This window comes from Rhinoderma darwinii, chromosome 1 (genome assembly GCF_050947455.1).
Source record: "Rhinoderma darwinii isolate aRhiDar2 chromosome 1, aRhiDar2.hap1, whole genome shotgun sequence".
NCBI lineage: Eukaryota > Metazoa > Chordata > Amphibia > Anura > Rhinodermatidae > Rhinoderma > Rhinoderma darwinii.
Window position 1 is genome coordinate 661,130,665 of NC_134687.1, and position 24,804 is coordinate 661,155,468.

General features: G+C 45.5%; 1 protein-coding gene across 1 annotated transcript in view; it reads right to left on the reverse strand.

Moving 5' to 3' along the window:
• LOC142708287 (uncharacterized) overlaps positions 1 to 24,804 on the reverse strand; it is a 235,374-nt gene that overhangs the window by 187,834 nt on the left and 22,736 nt on the right. Inside the window, exons 4-5 of the mRNA XM_075848357.1 lie at positions 21,320 to 23,175; positions 3,467 to 3,479 (exon numbers count right to left, since the gene is read on the reverse strand). Of these exons, the coding sequence (XP_075704472.1) occupies positions 3,467 to 3,479; positions 21,320 to 23,175 (1,869 nt within the window). The remainder of the gene's footprint in view (positions 1 to 3,466; positions 3,480 to 21,319; positions 23,176 to 24,804) is intronic.

The window sequence follows — 24,804 nt, forward strand, 5'->3', positions numbered from 1 at the left end:
CCGTATGCACTGACTTGTTTTCAAACTGGCCTGAGGTATGGCCAGTAACCAAAGCCACAGCTAAAAAAAGACTGCTAGGAATATACTCAGTGAAGTAGTATGCCAATATGGGGTCCCTGAAGTAATTGAGGGTGACAGAGGAACCCACTTCACAGGAGAAGTACTAGAAGTACTAGGAAATATACTCACTAGCCTCGGCATCACACAGACATTCCATACACCATATCACCCCCAAAGTAGTTGTAAGATAGAAAGACTAAATGGAACTTTGAAGTTAAAAATACAGAAAGCCATGGAGTCCTCAGGTTTGCCATGGACTGAATGCCTACCCTTGGCATTTACTCTGTAAGAACCACTCCTAGGGGGCAATTGAAACTCAGCCCCTATGAAGTACTGTTTGGGTCAGTTCCAAAGACGGGATTGTACTTCCCGCAACAGTTGCAACAACAGTTTGACGGACTAACAGCCTATGTTATCCAACTACACAGGCATTTAACTGAATTGCATAAACAAGTGTATTCTTCTATTTCAGACCCCAATTCCTTAGAAGGTGCCCATCAACTGCTGCCTAGTGATTAGGTAGTCCTGAAAAGACACATAAGGAAGGCTTTGGAGCCCAGATATACCGAACCCTACCAAGTGCAACTGGTCACTGCAACTTCAGTCAAGCTCGAAGGCAAAGACACCTGGATCCACGCCAGCCACTGCAAAAAAGATTACTAACCAGGAAGTCAAAGTTGTCGCTACTTGATGATGTTGCCACTGGCGGGCACCCTCAATGATGTTTCCTATAGGACGATTGGGACAATAAGTTTATCAAACATCAGCAGGTTGTGTATCATGCTCTGAGGAAGCAAAACAACCTGACTGATTTTTGGATTTGCACACACAGCCCTGTAATGCCAGAAGCATGCCCTACCTCACTATCCCTGTTACTTTAAATTAAATAAGGGAACTGTATAATAATACTGTAATTACCACACTAACAGGGAAAAACAAGAATACATATGTACCATTACCGTAGCTGCATGGATGGAAGAGCCTTGGATGTTAGCAGTAGCGGACCACCGTTTAAATTTGCACAGACACCTTGGGCTTCTGCTGGAGTGGACCTTGCCTGTTATCCGAGCTTCTCATCCTGCAGCTGCATTCAGCATCAATACTCAGTGTGTAGGAGTTGGCGCTACTTTAGGTCAGATGCCCCGCTGCGTGAATATCACTGTATCATTACTTGAGGAGGCCTTGCGATTATATGTTAGAAATAACACTAGAGGGTAATATGATGGCTAAATGGGTGACCAGTTTGTTTAAAGGGTCAGTCATAGTGGTACTGAAAAATATGTATATTGTATGTGAACATCAGGTGTATAAATTGCTCCTGTAATGACAGGGTAGGGAGACAGACAGGTGAGCCCTAATCTACCCGCCACTCAGTCCCTGCCTACTTGCAACGACCCGTCCTAGGCGACGGGGTACAAATCGGCGATGGTCCCTACGCTCAGTAAGTGCACAACAGACAAACAGACAAGGGTACACAGAAGCTAGCAAAACGGGGCAGCTGCCCACGGAGACACCGTGAGCAACGAGAGTAGTGAACGAGCTGAGTCAAACCAGGAGTGCACGAGGTACAAAACGCTGAGCAGGAGAGTGGTCAGTAAGCCAAGGTCAATAACAAGCAGAGGATCAGTAGTTCGAGCAGCAGCAGAGCCAGGAAACAAGCAGAGCAGAATCACAGGCAAAGGAGGAACAGGAAAGGCAGGTATAAATAGACAGTGGGCGGGAGCTAACTCCGTCTGGCCAGGCTGTGATAGGGTCTCCCACTCCTAAGCCTGCCATCCTGAGTGGTGGAAGATAGAGTCAGTCTCACAGACATAGGAGCAGGTACAGACTGATTACCCACAGGCGTCGACCCAGAAGCTGTGCCTGGCAGATCCTTTACAGTACCCCCCCTTTTATGAGGGGCCACCGGACCCTTTCTAGGTGGACCTGGTTTATTGGGGAAACGAAGGTGGAACCTCCTGAGCAATACCCCAGCGTGAACATCCCGGGCGGGTACCCAAATCCTCTCCTCAGGCCCGTATCCTCTCTAATGGACCAGGTACTGGAGGGAGCCTTGGACCATCCTGCTGTCCACAATCTTGGCCACCTCGAATTCTACCCCCTCAGGGGTGAGAACAGGGACCGGAGGTTTCCTCGAGGGAGCCAAGGACGGGGAGCAGCGTTTAAGGACGGAGGCATGAAACACGTCGTGTACTCGAAAAGACGGGGGCAACTCCAGTCGGAAGGAGACAGGGTTAAGGACTTCAATGACCTTGTACGGCCCTATAAACCGGGGAGCAAACTTCTTGGACGGGACTTTAAGGCGCAAATTTTTTGAAGATAGCCACACCAGATCCCCGACCACAAACAAGGGGTTAGCAGAACGTCTTCTATCTGCCTGAGTCTTTTGTATGCTCTGGGACGCCTCTAGGTTCTTCTGAACCTGGGCCCAGACTGTGCACAGTTCCCGATGAACGACCTCTACCTCGGGATTGTTGGAACTACCAGGTGAAACGGAGGAGAACCGTGGATTAAACCCAAAATTACAGAAAAAGGGGGAGACCCCTGACGAGTTACTGACCTAGTTGTTAAGGGAAAATTCGGCGAGGGGAGTGAATGAGACCCAATCATGTTGACAGTCAGAGATAAAACACCTTAAATATTGTTCTAGAGACTGATTAGTCCTCTCAGTTTGGCCATTAGTTTCAGGATGGAAAGCCGAGGAGAAGGACAGATCAATCCCCAACCTTTTACAGAAGGCTCTCCAAAACAATGAAACAAATTGTACCCCTCTGTCAGAAACAATATTGACAGGAACCCCATGGAGACGCAGGATGTGTTTTACAAACAAGGTAGCTAATGTCTTAGCATTGGGTAGTTTCTTGAGGGGCACAAAGTGGCACATCTTACTGAAGCGGTCTACTACAACCCACACCACCGACTTGCCTTGAGATGGAGGCAAATCGGTGATAAAATCCATGGACATATGGGTCCAAGGTCTCTGGGGAATGGGCAAAGAACATAGTAAGCCCGCTGGTTGGGACCTGGGAGACTTGGACCTAGCACAAATTTCACAAGCGGCGACGTAGGCCTTAACATCTTTAAGCAACCCAGGCCACCAATAGTTTCTGGCAATGAGATGCTTGGTACCCAGGATGCCAGGATGGCCAGATAGTGCAGAGTCATGATTTTCCCTGAGTACCCTTAGCCGGAATTGCAGGGGAACAAACAGCTTGTTCTCAGGAAGGTTCCCGGGAGCTGAACCTTGATCAGCCGCAATTTCGGAGACTAAGTCAGAATCAACAGAGGAAATGATTATACCTGGAGGCAAAACACAAGCAGGATCTTCCTCCGAAGGAGGGCTGGCCATGAAGCTACGCGACAGTGCATCAGCCTTAATATCTTTAGACCCAGCCCTATAGGTGACCAAAATGTTGAATCTAGTAAAAAATAACGCCCAACGAGCTTGTCTCGGGTTTAGCCTCCGGGTAGATTCTAGGAAAACCAGATTTTTGTGGTCGGTAAGGACCGTTACCTGGTGCCCAGGAAGTGGTGCCACTCTTCAAATGCCCATTTAATGGCTAAGAGTTCGCTGTTGCCAATATCATAGTTACTCTCAGTGGGCGAGAACTTCCTGGAGAAGTAGGCACAGGGACGGAGATGGGTGAGGGACCTGGTACCCTGGGTACAAGACAGCACCCACTCCCACCTCGGAGGCGTCAACCTCCATGATGAATTGCTCCATTTGGTTAGGCTGAATCAGCACTGGGGCCGAGATAAAGCACTTCTTAAGGACCTCAAAAACCTGGACCGCCTCTGGAGGCCAGTGGAGGAGATCAGTACCTTTGCGAGTAAGATCCGTAAGAGGCTTAGCAATGACCGAGAAGTTAGCAATAAATCTCCTGTAATAATTAGCGAACCCCAGGAAGCACTGTAACGCCTTCAGGGAGGCAGGTTGGACCATTCAGCCACAGCCTGCACCTTGGCGGGGTCCATGCAGAATTCATGAGGAGTGAGGATTTGACCCAAAAATGGTATCTCCTGCACCCCAAATACACATTTTTTCGGTTTTAGCAAACAGTTTGTTTTCCCGAAGGGCCTGGAGCACCTTCCTGACATGCTCAATATGGGAGGACCAGTCCTTGGAAAACACAAGTATATCATCAAGGTACACTACAAGAAATACCCCCAGGTAGTCTCTTAAAATCTCATTTATGAAATTCTGGAAGACCGCGGGAGCATTACACAACCCAAAGGGCATGATGAGGTATTCGAAATGACCTTCTGGCTTGTTAAACGCAGTCTTACACTCATCCCCCTCTTTGATGCGGATAAGGTTATAAGCCCCCCGTAGATCAAACTTAGAGAACCATTGGGCCCCGTGAACCTAATTGAAGAGATCAGGAATCAAAGGAAGGGGATACTGGTTCCTTACAGTGACCTTATTCAAGTTTCGGTAGTCAATGCACGGCCTAAGACCATCATCCTTCTTCCCTACAAAGAAGAAGCCAGCACCTACCGGAGAAGTAGAGGGGCGAATGTAACCCTTGGCCAGGCATTCCTGGATATACTCTCTCATGGCTTCACGTTCGGGACAAGAGAGATTATAATTCCTACCCTTAGGGAGCTTAGCTCCTGGTACCAAATCGATTGCGCAATCGTATTCTCTATGAGGAGGTAACACTTCGGAGGCCTTTTTAGAAAAAACATCAGCGAAGTCCTGAACAAACTCAGGTAGAGTGTTCACCTCCTCAGGGAGAGAAATAGAATTAACAGAAAAACATGACGTCATGCATTCATTACCCCATTTGGTAAGATCCCCAGTATTCCAGTTAAACGTGGGATTATGCATCTGCAACCAGGGAAGGCCTAAAACCAAATCGGACGATAATCCCTGCATCACCAGTACAGAGCACTGTTCCAAATGAATGGAGCCAACAAGGAGTTCAAAAACAGGGGTATGCTGCGTAAAATAACCATTAGCAAGAGGAGTGGCGTCGATACCCACTACCGGGACAGGTTTAGGTAAATCAATCAATGGCATAGCTAGAGACATAGCAAATTCCACAGACATGATATTAGCAGAAGACCCTGAATCCACGAAGGCACTGCCGGCAGCAGACCTACCACCAAAAGAGACCTGAAAAGGAAGCAAGATTTTATTAGGTTTCATATTTAGGGAAATACCTGTGCGCCCAAGTGACCTCCCCGATGGTCACTTAGGCGCGGAAGTTTTCCGGCTGCTTATTCTTACGCCTAGGACAGGTGTTCACTTGATGCTTGTCATCCCCACAGTAGAAGCAGAGACCATTCTTCCTGCGGAACTCTCTTCGTTGTTGGGGAGACACGGAGGCCCTGAGTTGCATAGGTTCATCCGAGTCTTCTGTGGAAGAACGAAGCAACGGAACCTCGGGAGCCATCATGGGGGAGTCAGAGGAGAAGGCACGAAAACTTTCAAGTCGTCATTCCCTGAGACGTCGGTCAAGACGTACCGCTAAAGCCATAACCTGATCTAGGGAGTCAGAAGAGGGATAGCTAACTAACAGGTCTTTCAGGGCGTTCGACAGACCCAATCTAAACTGGCACCTTAAGGCAGGGTCATTCCACCGAGTAGCTACACACCACTTCCTAAAGTCAGAACAGTACTCCTCAACAGGTCTCTTACCCTGACGTAAGATCACCAGCTGACTCTCGGCAAAGGCAGTCTTATCAGTCTCGTCATATATGAGCCCGAGAGCAGAAAAGAAAAGATCAACAGAGGAAAGTTCAGGGGCATCAGGAGTCAAGGAGAAGGTCCATTCTTGGGGCCCGTCCTGGAGCCGGGACATAATTATACCCACTCGCTGGCTCTCAGAACCTGAGGAGTGAGGCTTTAAGCGAAAATAGAGCCTACAACTCTCCCCAAAGGAGAAAAAAGTCTTCCGGTCCCCTGAGAACCGGTCAGGCAACTTGAGGTGGGTTTCAAGAGGTGAGGTGGGGAGCACTACGAGGGTAGCATCATGCTGGTTGCCCCTCTGAGCCAGGACTTGGACCTGTAGAGAGAGGCCCTGCATTTGCTGAGCCAGGGTCTCAAGGGGGTCCATAGTTGTGTCAGGTACCAGGTTAGAAAAGGTATATGGGCCTTGATTATATAATGATGGGGTAGGGAGACAGACAGGTGAGCCCTAATCTACCCACCACTCAGTCCCTGCCTACTTGCAACGGCCCATCCTAGGCGATGGCGTACAACTGGGCGACGGTCCCTACGCTCAATAAGTGCACGACAGACAAACAGACAAGGGTACACAGAAGTTAGGGAAATGGGGCAGATGCCCACAGCAGCACCGTGAGCAATGAGAGTAGTGAACGAGCCGAGTCAAACCAGGAGTGTACGAGGTACAAAAACGCAGAGCAGGAGAATTGTCAGTAAGCCAGGGTCAAAATGAAGCAGAGGACAAAATGTTCAAGCAGCAGCAGCAGAGCCAGGACACAGACAGAATCACAGGCAAAGGAGGAGCAGGAAATGCAGGTATAAATAGACAGAGGGCGGGAGCTAGCTCCGTCTGGCCAGGCTGTGATAGGCTCTCCCACTCCTCAGCCTCCCAGCCTGACTGGTAGAAGATCGTGTCACTCTCTCAGACTTAGATGCAGGTGCAGACTGATTAACCACGGGCGTCGACACAGAACCTGTGTCTGGCAGATCCTTTACACCTTGGTTTATAATTTACCCCAATTTTACTTACCCTGATGTACTGCTAACAGCTTATCCCCCCTCGTCTTTCCCCTCTGGGCCCTGCTGTGTGCCCAGGCAGCTGATAACAGCCACATGGAGGGTATTGCCGTACCTAGGAGAACCCACATTACAGTTTATGGGGTGTATGTCTCCGGTCAAAATGCTCACTACACCTCTAGATGAATGCCTTAAGAGTGTAGTTTTTAAAATGGGGTCACTTCTTGCGGGTTTCAACTGTACTGGTACCTCAGGGGCTTCTGCATACAAGACTTCGCACCAGAAAATCCCCAGTAGGCCAAATGGTGGTCCTTTCGTTCTGAGCCCTCCCATGGGCCCAAACGGCAGTTTATCACCACAAGTGGGGATTTGCTGCACTCAGGACAAATTGCGCAACAGAATGGGGTATTTTATTTCTTGTGAAAATAAGAAATTTTCAGCCAAAACTACATATTATTCCCAGCCCAATTCAAATAAGTTCTGTGAAAAAAACTATGGGGTCAAAATGGTCACAACACCAATAAATGAATTCCTTGTGGGGTGTAGTTTCCAAAATGGGGTCACTTCTGGTGGGTTTCCATTGCTTTGATACCTCTGGGGCTCTGCAAATGCGACATGGCACCCGAAAACCAAACCAGCAAAATCTGCACTCCAAAGAACACACAGCGCTCCTTCCCTTCTGAGGCCTCCCATGGGCCCAAACAGCAGTTTATTGCCACAAATGGGGTATATGCAACTGTTTGCTCCCATTGTTTTTAATCTTCTTGTCAATTTCATAGCCTTATTTTTGTAAAGAATAACTATGTTAAGATTGACCCAGTTATATATTCTATATTACATCTAGTGTATATATGACATATTATGTGATGTTATGATGTGAATTATGTGACAGCTCTCCAAACTCATGATATGCTATAATTATATGTACATATTTTTCTAGTGCCCGACGAAGGTCTTACGACCGAAACGTTGACGTTGCACATATAGCCTCTGGCATTTATCCTGAGAATCAAATAAATATAATTTTTGAAACACAATCAAGGTGTGCAGGCGAACTGACAAAGTGCACCCATCATATATATTGGCATAGCAATGCGCCATCATCATATTTGAACATTGTATCATACCATGTGGAAGCACATACAGACAATAAAACAGAATAAACATGAGTAAACGTGAATTTGCAATTAATGCCCTTACGAGCATAATAACAATAAGGTATAGCATAATAGCTAACCAAAAGACTTCGGGTGTAGAGAACATTGTCTCTGAGTACCGAGTCTGCATGAAATAGCAAACTGGATCACCTGAGATCAAGGTTAGGAACCTAAAATCTTCTTCCGTCTCTGAGGTTTAACGGACTGCCATCCATCCGATACGTGTCTCGGTGGTTGTTGCTGTGAGGAAGATGCATTCAGAACTTGTAAGTCCCAGTTGCGCAATAAGGCCATGCCTTCTTCCACATTTCTGACAATATGAAGCCCGTTGTTTTTGGAAATAATTAGCCGAATTGGAAATCCCCATTTATACACAATCTTGTTTTCTCTGAAGACTGAAGTAACCGGATTAAATTGTCGACGAAGTTGCAGTGTTGCCGCTGATAGATCCGTAAACAGCAATAACTGCCGATAAGGCTCCGGTAGTTTCACCATCTTTCTTGCTGCTGCAATTAAATTTTCTTTTGTCTGGAAGTGTATCCTAGCCAACACATCTCTAGGAACGGACTCCTCCAAATGCTTAGGGCGAGGAACTCTATGAGCTCTGTCAAACAGCATATCAGATTGTAAGCACGTGGGAAGCATAATCTTCATGAACGTCTGTATAAATTGCTCCAGCTCATGTGGGGCTACACTTTCAGGTATACCCCTAAATTTGATGTTGTTTCTTCTCGATCTGTCCTCCAGAGCTGCCACTTTGGTATGGAGAAACTGCACCTCTGTATCTAACTGGTAGTGAACATCAACCAAATCATTGTGTGAGCGTGCAAAATCTCCTATCTTAGACTCCACAACATGAACCCTCTGATCCACTTCCTGAACTGCTGCGTGAATAGGGCTAATCAAATGGCCAATGTCAGTTTGTAATGAGCGTCTCAAAGCTTTCAACATATTTTTCATGATGGAGTCCGTGAGTGTCATACCAGAGGTAGGAATACCATCGAATATGTCTGAGGACTCCAGGACCCCCAAACCCGGAAGATCATCTTTGCTTACCTCAGTTATGAGGACAGACGGAGGGTGCAGCTGCTTTCTTTGTGACCTCGTGCTTGTAGTAGATGGCGACGCTGGAGCAGATGAGGAGAACTCTCTGGAATGGCGTCTCTGAGGTAAGTCAGTGTCGGCATCTCTCCGGATTGGAATGAGGCTTCTTCTTCTTAGGCATGATGGCTGCGCCTTCGTACTGAAGTACGACTTTTTTTTTAGGTATTAGAGATAGAATTCTTCGCTGTAAATTTTCTCAGGCCTCGGAGCTAAGCACTCATGCAGCCATCTCGGTCACCAGCCAGGCCACGGCCCCCTCGTTAATTATTTTTATACATTCTTACCAGAGATGAGCGAACTTATGAAAAGTTTGGTTCGGCTGGTTCGCCGAATTTCATGAAAAAGTTAGATTCGGACTGAACTAGTTCTGACCGAACCTGTAATTCAAGAAAGCCCCTAAAAATCATGTATAACAATGTTTAAAAGCCCTAGAAGCCCTGTATAACACTCTTAGGTCACCCATGAGTGTATCCAAGTACTTTTGAGCTGTCTTTAAGGCAAAGTTAGTGTCAAAGTTCCGCCAACATGTATGGCTATAGGAAAACGGATGGGACCCGGTGATAACTAACAGAAACCACTGCACTTGTGCATGTTGTATGCTTAATGCATTGTTAAAAAAGGTACAAAAATTAACCATTTTTGGCGACAGATGCCTGCCAGGGTTCATACATATAAGGTGGTAAAAGAAGAAGCAATGGCTTTTGACAAGCCCTCAAAAAATGTACCCTTTATGGTGGCAGATGCCTGCCGGGGTTCATCCATACATGGATGTAAAAGCAACAAGCAATGGCTTTTCACAAGCCCTCCAAAAATTGACCCTTTTTATTGGCAGATGCCTGCCGGGGTTCATCCATACATGGATGTAATGTAAAAGCAACAAGCAAAGGCTTTTGACAAGCCCTCCAAAAATGTACCCTTTTTATTGGCAGATGCCTGCCGGGGTTCATCCATACATGGATGTAAAAGCAACAAGCAATGGCTTTTCACAAGCCCTCCAGGCCTGCTTGTAGCAGACGGCAGTGGAGGTGTATTGGTGGTAGTAGAGGTAGCCAACGGACAGCAAGGGTGGTGGTAGTAGTAGTAGTAGCAGCACGTTAAAAGACACTGGACAGTCACAGGACAAAGCCCTGTGGTGGGGCAGGACTGCTTGTAGCAGACGGCAGTGGAGGTGTATAGGTGGTAGTAGAGGTAGCCAACGGACAGCAAGGGTGGTGGTAGTAGCAGTAGCAGCACATTAAAAGACACTGGACAGTCACAGGACAAAGCCCTGTGGTGGGGCAGGCCTGCTTGTAGCAGACAGCACTGGGAGTGGATTGGTGGTAGTAGAGGTAGCCAACGGACAGCACGGGTGGTCGTAGTAGTAGTAGTAGCAGCAGCAGCACATTAAAAGACACTGGACAGTCACAGGACAAAGCCCTGTGGTGGGGCAGGCCTGCTTGTAGCAGACGGCAGTGGAGGTGTATTGGTGGTAGTAGAGGTAGCCAACGGACAGCAAGGGTGGTGGTAGTTGTAGTAGCAGCACATTAAAAGACACTGGACAGTCACAGGACAAAGCCCTGTGGTGGGGCAGACCTGCTTGTAGCAGACGGCAGTGGAGGTGTATTGGTGGTAGTAGAGGTAGCCAACGGACAGCAAGGGTGGTGGTAATAGTAGTAGCAGCACATTAAAAGAGACTGGACAGTCACAGGACAAAGCCCTGTGGGGGGGGGGGGGCAGGCCTGCTTGTAGCAGACGGCACTGGGGGTGGATTGGTGGTAGTAGAGGTAGCCAACGGACAGCACGGGTGGTGGTAGTAGTAGTAGCAGCACATTAAAAGACACTGGACAGTCACAGGACAAAGCCCTGTGGTGGGGCTGGCCTCAGGCCTGCTTGTAGCAGACGACAGTGGAGGTGTATTGGTGGTAGTAGAGGTAGCCAACGGACAGCACGGGTGGTGGTAGTAGTAGTAGTAGTAGCAGCACATTAAAACAGACTGGACAGTCACAGACAAAGCCCTGTGGTGGGGCAGGCCTGCTTGTAGCATACGGCACTGGAGGTTGATCGGTGGTAGAAGTAGTAGCAGCACCAACAGCGGCACATTAAAAAAAGAGTGGACAGGACAGAATCCCGTAGTAGCAGACGGCAGTAGCAGGCGGCACCAGCAGCAGCAGCAGCAATGTCAGATCTAATCAGTGGCATCAGGTAGAGGGATTTTAAAATCCTCACCGATCCACGCTTGATTAATTTTCAGAAACGTGAGATTTTCCAAGCTGTTGGCGGACAATCTTGTTCGCTTAGGGGTGACGAAGCCCCCTGCCGCGCTGAATACCCTCTCTGACGCTACACTGGAGGGTGGACAAGACAGTACACCCATGGCAAACTGGGCCAGTTCTTGCCAATGATCCAATCTGCTGACCCAGAAGTTCATGGGGTCTGGGATCAGGATTTCTGATGGAGAAAGGGCACAGTCCAGGTACGAGTGAACCTGGTTGTTTAGGTGCTGGTGATGGTGAACATCCCTTTGGTGACTACGATGTGTGTCAGGTCGGGGTATTGGATGTAAAAATGTTGTCATCATATTTTCCAAACTGAATTGGCTGCTGCCGCCTATTGCAGAGGTAGCTCTGCCAGAGGCGGTGGAACGATGAGACCATGGGGAGCGGAGAGTGGGCCCCCCGGTCAGACATGCTTGCAGCAGGTGTTTGCCGTTTGAAAGCCGTGACAAGCTGGCTGCATAGCTTCTCTCGATAATAAGCCAATTTTGCCCCCCTCTCGGAAGGCGCAAAAAACTCCCCCATTCTGGCTTTATACCGAGGGTCTAAAAGTGTGGCTATCCAGTACTCATCTCTTTGCTTCATGCTAACAATACGACAGTCAGCGCCCAAGTAACGAAGCATACAGCTCGCCATCCTGGCCAGCGTTTCAGAGGGCCCGGTTGGTTCCATCTCCGCCCCATACTGCCATGGTTGTCCATCATCAAGGTCGTCGTCAGACTCGTCATCATCATCACTGCCTCGTCCCCTATCCCTTCCTGTGATTCCATCTCCAAATCCAGCTCCTCTTCAGGTCCTGTTTCCTCATCCTCATCGTCCTCCTCCTCCTCAACATCCATAGCCAGATGTGATCCTTCCTCCATCCTTTGCTGAATCATCGCTGTGAGCGTTTGCTCCAGAATGAATATCAGCGGCATAACATCGTTCATTCCGCTAGCGTCACGGCTCACAAATCGTGTGGCCTCTTCAAAGGGCCTCAAAATGCGACATGCGTCTCTAACCAGCTGCCAGTGCCTGAGCTCGAAATTAGACTGGCTCCAAACGCTGCCCGTCTGCTGCATCAGGAAATCATTCACGGCTTTCCACTGTTCGTACAGATGGTCCAACATGTGCAGGGTGGAATTCTAGCGTGTTGGAACGTCGCAAATCAGGCTGTGTTCTGGGAGATTGTTTTGACGCTGCAAGTCCAGGAGGGCGTGCTTAAATGCATACGAGCGTCTAAAGCGAACGCAAACCCTCCTGGACATGGCCAGCACACCCTTCAAACCAACATATGACTTTAAGAAGCGTGTTATGACCAGATTGATCACATGTGCCATGCAAGGTGCGTGTGTCAGGTGACCTAGACGCAGTGCAGCCACAACGTTCTTGCCGTTATCCGAGACAACATTGCCCAGTGTGAGTTTCAGAGGAGACAGCCAGCGTGCGATTTCCTCCCTGATGCACAGCAGCAGCTCCTGCCCTGTGTGGCTTTTCTCACCAAGACTCAGCAGGTGTAAGACAGCGTTGTGGCGCTTCACCTTGCACCTATGAAAAGAGGAGGGAGGAGGAGTGGAAGATACGCTGTGTCCTGTCGGGGACGGGAAGACCTCCATTGAGGAGGGCAAGGAGGAGGAGTAGGAGGAGGAGGAGGATGGTAGGCGCCTGGTGTCCGGAGTTGAACCAGAAAGATACAAGCGTGGAGGTGGTAATGCCTGGCATTGCTGCGGTGGTGCATCGGACTGCAAAATATTGACCCAGTGGGCCGTGAAAGACATGTACTGTCCTTGCCCATAGTTGCTGCTCCACGTGTCGACAGTGGCATGTACCCTGCTGCACACGGATAATTGCAAGGACTGGCCCACCTTTTCCTCCACGTGCTTGTGCAAGGCAGGGACAGCTGTTTTGGAGAAGTAATGGCGGCTAGGTATTCGCCACCTAGGCTGAGCGCACGCCATCAATTGCTTGAAGCCGGCGGAATCGACCAGGTGGTACGGCAGCGACTGCACCACCAACAACTTAGCCAGGTGTGAATTAAGCCGCACGACAAGTGGATGACTGGGTATATATTGTTGCTTATTGGACAACGATTCTGTAATGGATAACTGACGGGACGTAGGAGGAGCACTAGATGACAGTGATGATGATGACAACGAGATGGTGGATAAGGCCTGGCTACTACTTAGATGACAGGGACTCGGAGCAGCAGCAGCAGCGGCAGAGGGGTCTTATTTAGATGTACATGATGGTGGGGCATGTCGATTGTCCCACATGGCCTTGTGATGCCGCTCCATGTGTTTACGTAGAGCGGTAGTTCCTACATTGCTGCCCTGCCCACGCCTTACTTTCTGCTTGCAGATACGGCACTGTGCCATGTTTTCGTCCTCCGGGAAGGTACAGAAAAATTGCCACACGGCAGAGTACCGTAAAGACGTAGTACCACGTCCACCACCACCACCACCACCACCACCACCACCACCACCACCACAACCACCCGAGCTTGCCCCTTGTCTGGCAGGCTTTTTTCGGGAGCCTACACCGGTAGCAGCAGTGTCGCCGTCACCGGCTCCTGAGCTGACCCTACCGCTGCAACGTTTTGCAGATTTACTTCTGCCCCTACCTCGGCTTGGCTGTTTATCACTGCAAGTGCCGCCACTACTACCCTCCTCCTCTGACGCCGTCATCACCTCGTCACCTGGTTCCCACGTCCTGTCTAAAACAACATCATCATCATAGCCCTCCTCATCATCCTCGCCACTTCTGTCACTGTGTTGTGAATGTGATGTGACGTGACGTGTTGTGAATGTGAAGCCAGATCGTCAGAGTCTTCCTGCTGAGATGACCGCGAGCCAGCTAACCAGTCCACAATGGCCGTATTGTCTAAAATAACCCGCCCACCGGAGGAGATGGACAAGTCTGGCTTGCTGATACTGCTACTACTACTAGTAGAACTGGGCACATGTCTTGTGTCACAAATGCTGGTACTGGGTCTGGCACCAACAGATCCAACATTTGGACTGGAAGAGGACATGGCATGGGTGTTTTTTCCTCTACCCCGTCCTTTCACAACCTTTTTTTTACCAGACATTTCACTGCTGGAGTGCAGCAAGTTGAATCAAAACCCCTTCCCCTACTAGAGGAATGAGGCCCTTATAAAATATTATTTGGACTGGCTGAAAATGATTGACTGTGAATAGGTGGCAGTCAGTGTATGCTGTGACTTGTATAATAGCACCAAAGGCACCGGCTGTACTTAATTAGCACGTTCAATTAAACCCTTAGACAGAAATGAGGCCCTTTTAAATTGTTATTCGGACTGGCGGAAAATCAGTGACTCATAAGGTGCCAGTCAGTCGGGGAATGCAGGGCGTTGTAGTACTACAAAGGCTGCCTGTATTGCAAGTTGGATGTTAACCCATGCAACAGGGATGAGCCCCTTCTAAAAGCTTATTCACACACTGGCTTGGCAAATGGCAATGAATGAGAATTTCTATCAGCCACTGTGCACTCAGGGAATGCTGGGCGTTGTAGTACTACAAAGGCTGCCTGTATTGCAAGTTGGATGTTAACCCATGCAACAGGGATGAGCCCCTTCTAAAAGCTTATTCACACACTGGCTTGGCAAATGGCAATGAATGAGAATTTCTATCAGCCACTGTGCACTCAGGGAATGCTGGGCGTTGTAGTACTACAAAGGCTGCCTGTATTGCAAGTTGGATGTTAACCCATGCAACGGGGATGAGCCCCTTATAAAAGGTTATTCACACACTGGCTTGGCAAATGGCAATGACTGAGAATTTCTATCAGCCACTGTGCACTCAGGGAATGCTGGGTGTTGTAGTACTACAGCTGCCTGCCTGGATTGCAAGTTGGATTGTTAACCCATGCAACGGGGATGAACCCCTTATAAAAGCTTATTCACACACTGGCTTGGCAAATGGAAATGAAGAATGACAAATGGAGAATTTGTATTGCAATTTGGATGTTGAGAGTAGACTCCCGCTGTAGTGGATGAGCCCCTTCGATTGCTGGATTCCTGGCTTTTAGATTCCTAAAGCTTTCCCTTACTGCACAGAGATGCTATCCCTACAGCTCCTGTCACTAAAATGGCCGGTGAGCCCCGTGCATAGACTTTTATTGCAGGCTTGAGCCCGCCCCTATGCTGCCTCCCGATTGGCTGGGAGAGCCATTTGCAAGGCATTATGGGGTAGCCTGATGTCAGGTGATATTTTGAAATCCACCATTTTAGATCTAACATGTGGCAGGCGCCAAAATGTAGCCGGGTTCGGTCAAAACGGGCTCGGCCGAACCCGGTGAAGTTCGGATTCGCTGCGAACCGTACTTTTCACGATGTTCGGACCGAAACCATCTCTAATTCTTACATGTGCCTTGATCATTATGATCATAGGACTTCCTCCTGAAAATGCCACAAACCGTGTCCCCTGCGGTGGGGTTTTACCATAACGGTTCCCCATATTTCACTATCATCTACGGAAGTCCCAGACTACAGGGACACAATATGGACCTCGTCAGACCATCTTTAATAGAGAGGCAATATCACCGGACTAAACCTTACTACTACACGACACATTTTGCTTCTATAGAATGCAAATATTAGTAACTCAAGCGCAGGCAGACATATACAATAGAGTAACATTCTTATAGATACATAGGATAATACTATTACTCCGTACATGAACATTCCCTGCTTCACTCTCTACTAACTCCTGCTACGGAGTGTAGCACGGAGCATTAGATTAGACAGCAGACCTTTCATGGGATTCAGAGACTTTTACCGTCCCTCATAGCATGCAGACAGTTCAGGAGTAAGGCTGTATTCACACAAGGTCATTACGTCCATAATTGACGGACGTATTTCGGCCGCAAGTCCCGGACCGAACACAGTGCAGGGAGCCGGGCTCCTACAATCATACTTATGTACGATGCTAGGAGCCCCTGCATCTCTGCCGGACAGCTGTCCCATACTGAAAACATGATTACAGTACGGGACAGTTGTCCGGCAGCGAGGCAGGAACTCCTAGCATAACTCCGTACATAACTATGATGCTAGGAGCCCGGCTCCCTGCACTGTGTTCGGTCCGGGACTTGCGGCCGAAATACGTCCGTCAATTACGGACGTAATGACCTCGTGTGAATCCAGCCTTACCCTTCACTTGCCTCATACATTCACACACCTTCTAAAGGTCCTTCATTCATTCACTATATTGTTAGTGAGAGAACAGTCCATACATCCACATCACAAGACAATACAACACAGAAGTATAGTGGAAACGCTTCTAACCCCAACAGAAAAGATACAGAACTTATATAAACAAAACAAGTCATACATATACTTCTATTTTTCTTTGATCAATTGTTAACTCGATAACTCACTCCTGACCATGTGCGCAATAGTAGTGTCAAAAATATTTTAATTATCTTTATATGTGTGAACATATATTGCTTTTGTGAAAGTGATTAGAATATGTTTAAAAGATAACATTTTGCATGGACTCCATCTTGTATGGTAGGCATCCATTTTGGATCATTGGAATCTATCTTTTGGCCTGAAGGAGCCATCTTGAGGTTAATAAGTAAAAAGTAAATGTCAGCAGATGTCTTGAAGCAATTCTATGTTGTGTTCTTGAATTGAATGTTTTATTACTCTTGTAAGGAGCAGAACAAATAGCCTTGGCCGAATAGACAATGACATTGTTTACCAGAGGGAGGGGATTCAGCCCTGAAAGAAGCGCTCTGTTTAATTAATTTAAACTTATCTGTAGTCTCCATTCTCTTAATGAGATAAGAAGTAGAGACAAATTAACTTGTGTATCTGAAATGTGTGTCCTTCCCATGGGACAAGGTTCAGGCCACCTGGGGCTTGGAGTGTGAAGAATTATTATAATGCATTGAAATAATTCTTATTGGCTGAATCAGTCATTATCATATTGTAGATGATTGGCTGAAACCAAAGCCTACACCTTTCCTGTCATTATACCATAACCATATGTGGAGTTTTGGGATATTACCATATATAGAATGTTTATGTTTGCAAGTATGAGGTTACCACCTACTCTCATTTTCCCATAAATAAAGATGGATCCGCCCCCTAGGGCAGAGATCGTTTGAACACTGAAGCTGCGTGTCATGGTCTCTCTCCGGCCGGCCTCTCTCAGATCCACCATTGAGAGAGCATTCACTAATTTGGAGCTCATAGACAAATGCAGATAATGTCCAACGTTAACGGACATACTAAATTATGCAGCGACAGTAGTCCCAAGAGTGCTGTCCAGATTCGCGGACAGGAGTGGTTACCCGCTACTTCACACACGAAGTTTAAAATAGAGTGTCTCTAACTTAGACCCACGTTCTGGTAGAGAAGTCTGTAAAACACAGAGACTATACCATATACTTCCGATCATTCAAACAGCAAACAAACAGCATAACAATATTACACATATTTGACAATCTATAATATAAACTAAAATCTTCCCCTGGATATTGGACATCAAATCATTAAATAAAATTGTACCTTCAGACGACTCAATGACAGAACCAGTGTATATCGGTTGACAGAGCGGAGTCACAGGCAATAAGTGCTCACCGGCTTGGGCCCAAGAATGAATCCACTGTCTCGGTCAGCACCACTCCTTGTTCCCATCTGGACGTCCTGAAGAACCATGCGGAAACACCAAATGTTATGGCAGTATAGAATCTTCTCAATCTCCATATGAAATCACATCATTCAGTTTCTTTAGGTTAAGAAGGTTTATTGTGTGTACACAGAGCTCTGAATTCTTATTCAGAACATTATCATTAATTACAGCAGTTTATATAGCCAATATGACGTATGTGTGACATGTGCACCAGGAAACCGAAAGAATTAGCATACAATAGCAAATGTTAACTTGGCCACATTGTGTCATGTAAAGTTAATTATCAAACAATAGTCTACATAACAAAATGTGGTAAGGCTAAGGCTAATTTATCATATACACAAAGGTTAGTTGAACAGATGAACTTCCTGTAACTTTCTGTCTGTTAGCTGACACAATAGATTCAGTATAGCTTCAGTTCTCCTACTAGACACGTCAGTATTCTCCATATTGATACATTAGTAAAAAGTTTTAAGCGTAGCTAAAACATATTTAAACTGCTATTATGTCCCTCTATGTGAATACATTACTCCTAGCAATTTTTTTTCACTTCAAAGTACCTTTTTGCAGCTTTTTTTTCTTGTGAAACCGTCCATATCTATTTTCTCACACTTCCTGATTCTGGCAGTTGCTAGGGGCATGTCTTACTGTGTGTGATGTTATGATTTGTCTGTATCTTTCATGGACAGTGAACTCCGAGGTGATCATTTCATTACAAATGAATTAATAAAGTATATTACAAAATATATTTATACTACACATGCTGCTAGAAAATACAAAGTTGATCGAACGTTTAGTTACGCTTTAATTTTTGCCTATGACTGGGAGTTGTAGTCCTCTTCTCCCTGCTGTCCTCTGATATATAATAATAAAAGCCTGGGCATGTTGGGAGTTGTAGTCCTCTCCTCTTATACCTCCTCCCTGTTGTGTCCTCTAATATATCATAACAACAGCCTGGACATGCTGGGAGTTGTAGTCCTCTCATACTCCTCCCTGTAATGTCTTCTAATATCACATAACAGCCTGTACATGCTGGGAGTTCTAGTCCTCTCCTACCTCCTCCCTGTAATGTCCTCTGATATCACACAACCGCTTGGAAATGCTGGGAGTTGTAGTCCTCTCCTCTTATACCCCTCCCTGTAATGTCCTCTGATATCACATAATGCTATAAAAAAAGAATATCCATCCAATACGGAAAATAAAATACTACATTCTTTATTAAGACACAAAAAAGTTGTAAATACCATTTAAATAGCAGCCATAAAACCAAAATGTACATAAAATATTACAAAAAGAGGACAGTGCATAATCGTAAGGCAGGACATATATGGCAGTAACATAGGTCAAGATCACTCAATATAATGACTCTTCAAACACAAAACGGAGCCTTTAAGACAAAATGGATTCCAAATACACAAGATGAAGTCCACACAGAATGTACTTATTTAACCCCTTTAATGACCAGCCTATTTTAGACCTTAATGACCAAGCAATTTTTTACGTTTTTCCATCGTCGCATTCCAAGAGCAATAATTTTTATTTTTTTTGCGTGGACATACCAGTATAAGGTCTTGTTTTTTGCTGGACAAATTGTATTTTTTAATAGCACCATTTTGAGGTACATATTTCTTGATTAACTTTTCTTGGGGGGGGGGGGGGGAATAGAAAAAAAAATCAGACATTTCGCCACTCTTTTTCGCGTCCTAAATCTATGCCGTTTTACCGTGTGGTATAAATAACACAATAACTTTATTCAGCGGGTTGTTACGATTGCAACGATATCAAATTTGTATAGTTTTTTCTATGTTTTACTACTTTTATACAGTAAAAACGCTTTTCTTCCATATTTGAAGAGCCATAACATTTTTTATTGTTCCGCTGATGCAGTTGTATGAGGGCTTTTTTTTTTTTTGCGGAAAGACTTGTCGTTTTTATTGGTACCATTTTGGAGTAGATGCGACTTTTTATCACATTTTTTTAATGTCAGGATTCACAGAAAACAGCAATTTTTCCGTCATTTTTTATTACATTTTTTACAGAGTTCACCGTGCGGGTTAATTAATGTAATAGCTTTATAGACGGGGTTGTTACTGACGCGGTGATACCAAATGTGTGTAACTTTTTTTAATAGTAAAGCAGTTTGTAAGGGGAAAAAGCGTGTTTTAAATTTTTTTTTTATTGACTTTATTAAACTTTTTTTACTAGTCCCACTAGGGGACTTTAATATGTGATCCTCCGATCGCTATTGTAATGCACTGCAATACTTTTGTATTGCAGTGTATTACTGCCTGGCCGTTTAAAACGGTCAGGCATCTGCTAGGACATGCCTCCGGCATGACCTAGCAGGCATTCGCTACATGCAGACCTGGGGGCCTTTATTAGGCCCCCGGCTGCCATCGCAGACACAGGACCTCGGCGATCTTATCGCCAGGTGTCAGTGGGATGAGAGGGAGCTCCCTCCTTCTCTCCAAAAATTACTCAAGATGCGGTGCACGCTATTGAGCACCGCATCTGAAGGGTTAACGGGTGAGATCGATACTTATATTGATCTCACCTGTTAGAGCAGGGACGTCCCCAGCTACGCCTGGCAGGTGAGAGAAGGGAGATTTGACAGCTCCCTGCTCTGTTTAATTTATTCTGACGCAGCGCCGTAAAAAGGCTTATGCATCAGAATAAAGCCCGTTAGTGGCCGCCGTGAAAAGGCGTATTGGTGGTCACTAACGGGTTAAACATCAGTTAATCACTTTCACGTACACTTAATTATAAGAACACAGTAACAGATGATTTTGGTTTCCTTAGACTTAATTCTTCTTTTTCTCTTCTAGTGAAATAATGAGAAGCAGATCAGCTAGGGCAATCCTACCCCTGACTAATAGGTCCGTTCAGTCCCTGAAACGAGCTGGAGCTTTATTGTCCATGCTGATACCCCAGGCTACTATCTCTTACATGAGTTTAGTTTTTGAGCACTAACTACACCAGTCAGGGTGCAACTATAGTACAGGCAATCCTCCATTACTTTAATAAAATGTAGACACAATAAAGAACCAGGATGTGGTGCCAACTCCTGAGCATGAGAATAGCCCAACCAATCCTCAACAACCATCTGCCCAAGTGGCGAGTTTTCTTGTATCTTAGCGGAGTATCTTCCCTATCTCTACATTTTAGATGTACTAGCTTGCTTACCTACTGCATGAAATACTTAGTGAGCAAAGTTGTGTGGACTGTAGGACTTTGACAAGGTGAATTATCCCTTTATCCTGGTCCATGGTGTATCACTGTCCCCTGGATGAGCAATCCCTAGAATCTTATTTCTCACATTCCAAACAAGAATATGGTTTAAAAAACGTATTTCCTCGTAAAATATATTCCACATATAGAGCATCAAAACAGCTTCTCCCCTGTGTGACTTCTCTGATGATCCACAAGTTTGCATTTAGTAATAAAACATTTCCCACATTCTGAACATGAATATGGCTTCTCTCCTGTGTGACTTCTCTCATGTCTAACAAGATGTGATTTTTGTGTAAAACCTTTCCCACATTCTGAACATGAATATGGATTCAGTCCCGTGTGACTTCTCTCATGTGTAACAAGATATGATCTATATGTAAAACATTTCCCACATTCTGAACATGAATATGGCTTCTCTCCTGTGTGAATTCTCTCATGTGTAACAAGACTTGCTTTATCTGTAAAACATTTCCCACATTCTGGACATGAATACGGCTTCTCTCCTGTGTGACTTCTCTCATGTATAACAAGACGTGATTTATATGTAAAATATTTCCCACATTCTGGACATGAATATGGCTTCTCCCCTGTGTGAATTCGCACATGTATAGCAAGACCTGATCTTTGTGTAAAACATTTCCCACATTCTGAACATGAATATGGCTTCTCTCCTGTGTGAATTCTCTCATGTGCAACAAGTCTTACTTTATCTGTAAAACATTTCCCACATTCTGGACACGAATACAGCTTCTCTCCTGTGTGAATTCTCTCATGTACAGCAAGATTTGATTTACGTGTAAAACATTTCCCACATTCTGAACATGAATATGACTTTTCTCCTGTGTGAGTTCTCTCATGTATAACAAGATGTGATTTATGTGCAAAAGATTTCCCACATTCTGAACATGAATACAGCTTCTCTCCTGTATGCCTACTCTCATGTACAGCAAGATGTGATTTTTGTGTAAAACATCTCCCACATTCTGAACATGAATACGGCTTCTCTCCTGTGTGACTTCTCTCATGTACAGCAAGATGTGATTTAGCTTTAAAGGATTTCCTACATTCTGAACATGAATATGACTTTTCTCCTGTGTGAGTTCTCTCATGTATAACAAGATGTGATTTATGTGCAAAAGATTTCCCACATTCTGAACATGAATACAGCTTCTCTCCTGTGTGCCTACTCTCATGTACAGCAAGATGTGATTTTTGTGTAAAACATCTCCCACATTCTGAACATGAATACGGCTTCTCTCCTGTGTGACTTCTCTCATGTACAGCAAGATGTGATTTAGCTTTAAAGGATTTCCTACATTCTGAACATGAATACGGTTTCTTCCCTGTGTGACTTCTCTGATGTACAGCAAGATGTGATTTATCTGTAAAACTTTTCCCACATTCTGAACATGAATACAGGTTCTCCCCTGTGTGACTTCTCTGATGTACAGCAAGATGTGATTTATGTGTAAAACATTCCCCACATTCTGAACATGAATATGGCTTCTCTCTTGTGTGAAGTCTCTCATGTAGAACAAGATTTGATTTATATTTAAAACCTTTCCCACATTCTGAACATGAATACGGCTTCTCCCCTGTGTGACTTCTCTCATGTACAGTAAGATCAAATTTTCGTGTAAAACATTTCTCACATTCTGAACATGAATACGGCTTCTCTCCTGTGTGAATTCTCAAATGTCTAACAAGACCTGATTTATACTTAAAACATGTCACACATTCTGAACATGAATACGGCTTCTCCCCTGTGAGAATTCTCTGTGTTAAAAGACCTGAGATTTTTGTGAATTGTTGACCACATTGAAACCTTTTACCGCCTTTTTGAGCTGTACTTGTGGTAACAATCTGTGATTGATCAGAAGAAGGTTCCTCATGATTAGGGGAAATATATGATATATCGGTACTGTGAAGTCCTGGATTTACATTAAGGGTAATGAGGTTTTCTCCTGAAGACTGCTGCATATCTTTATCTTCTACTTTATGATTTATCGATAGCATGAAGTTTCCCTCAGTCTTCTTACTGGAGTTTTCTGTTAGGATTAGGATGAAAATCATTAGCTTTTTTGAAACCACAAAGCAGACAAAATTTATAACATTCATTTCAGACAAACACAAAAGCAGTTTTGAGGGAGTTTTTTATTTTTTTATTTCTTAAATTAAAGCCAGAAGTGGATCAAGCAGGAAGGAGAAGTATACGTAATTGGTTTTGATTCTACTCCTGGCTTTGGCTTAAAGAGAAAACTTTGATTACAAAATAAAATATATAGATGGACTTCCGATGGCGGGTCATCCAGGATTGCCGCGTTTCAACTTGGCTCCTGCTCCACGCTGCAGCTCCTAGTCTCTGGACCAAGCATCATAGGCTTTTGAGACCTGAGACACGACTACACCCCGGAGACAGCCTTAGTCTGCTGCGGGAGCTCATTATCTATTGCCGAATTCGGCCCAATAGGTGAGTGTGGGATCGCTCTTAGAGGCGGCGGTGCCATTACCCGCCAGGCCGCGGGATCTAGGGCCTAATTCCCTGACACGCTACAAGAGAGGTGACACAAACGACCACCGGAGAAAGGGCGGAAAGAGATGAGGGTCCCTTTCAGCACAGCTCCCTTCAGTGTAGTGGGATGACTTGCAGTGCTTGACCGCTGACGACTTCTCACACATTCCCGCAAGACCGACCGGGACACCTCACTGGTATCGGACACTACATCAACGCCTGGATACAGAGAAGTTCTCTGCACTGCTATCCTACTTGCCTCACTGCATGACAACATATCGATGTGGTTTGCTTATCTATGTGACTTGAGAATAATGTTCCTTAAAAACTACTGTTCCCTGCGTGTGAACTGGAAACACTTAGATATGACATACAACTTACTGCAGAAACTGCACAGTGTCCGACGCCATGTAGTGGCTGATTTGTAGATTTCTCTACATCCCTGTAACTTTGAATCTCTCGACGCTGAAGTGCACTATACTCTTATGTGCGGACTCACATCCATTGACTGTTTATACAGAGAATACTATTATATGCACAGGATACTCTACTATCTCTGGTAATCACTACCGACTGGATCATCGATACCCTTTTACGACACAGATATTGGGAAAACTGCCCTCCTCTGTTACATCTTCTAACTAGATGATCTCAACTAGAGGGCGCCTATTCCTCAAATGAGGCAATAGAAATATGTACATGGGGACTGTGCTCTCTTTATGTAACCTATTTTGCATTTATAACTCCGCCTCTCCCTTGCATTTGAAACGGTCCGCTGGGACCTTGCTATGGACAGATATCTTACTACAAAATCATCTGGCAGACAGCTGCGAGCTGACCAAAGATCAGGAACGGAAAAAAATGCATATACAAAAGCTGCAGGCCAAATACAAGGCCACTTCCAAAACATCCAATACTAAGAGTAAAGTTTCACCTGATGAAGTATCCAACACAGCGGATCTTTTTTCAGGAGATGACATCACTCCTCCAAACCGCTCTCCTAGTTCTAGTCCTCCGGGACTTTCTAATAGGGATGATCTTCAAGCAGTCTTGGTGGCTGACAAAGTATCACAACTATTGATCCCATTGTTTGACAAACGTCTCGAAGTGCTCCATACCTCAATAAATTCTGCGCTATCTCAAATTACTAACAATGCGCAGAGAA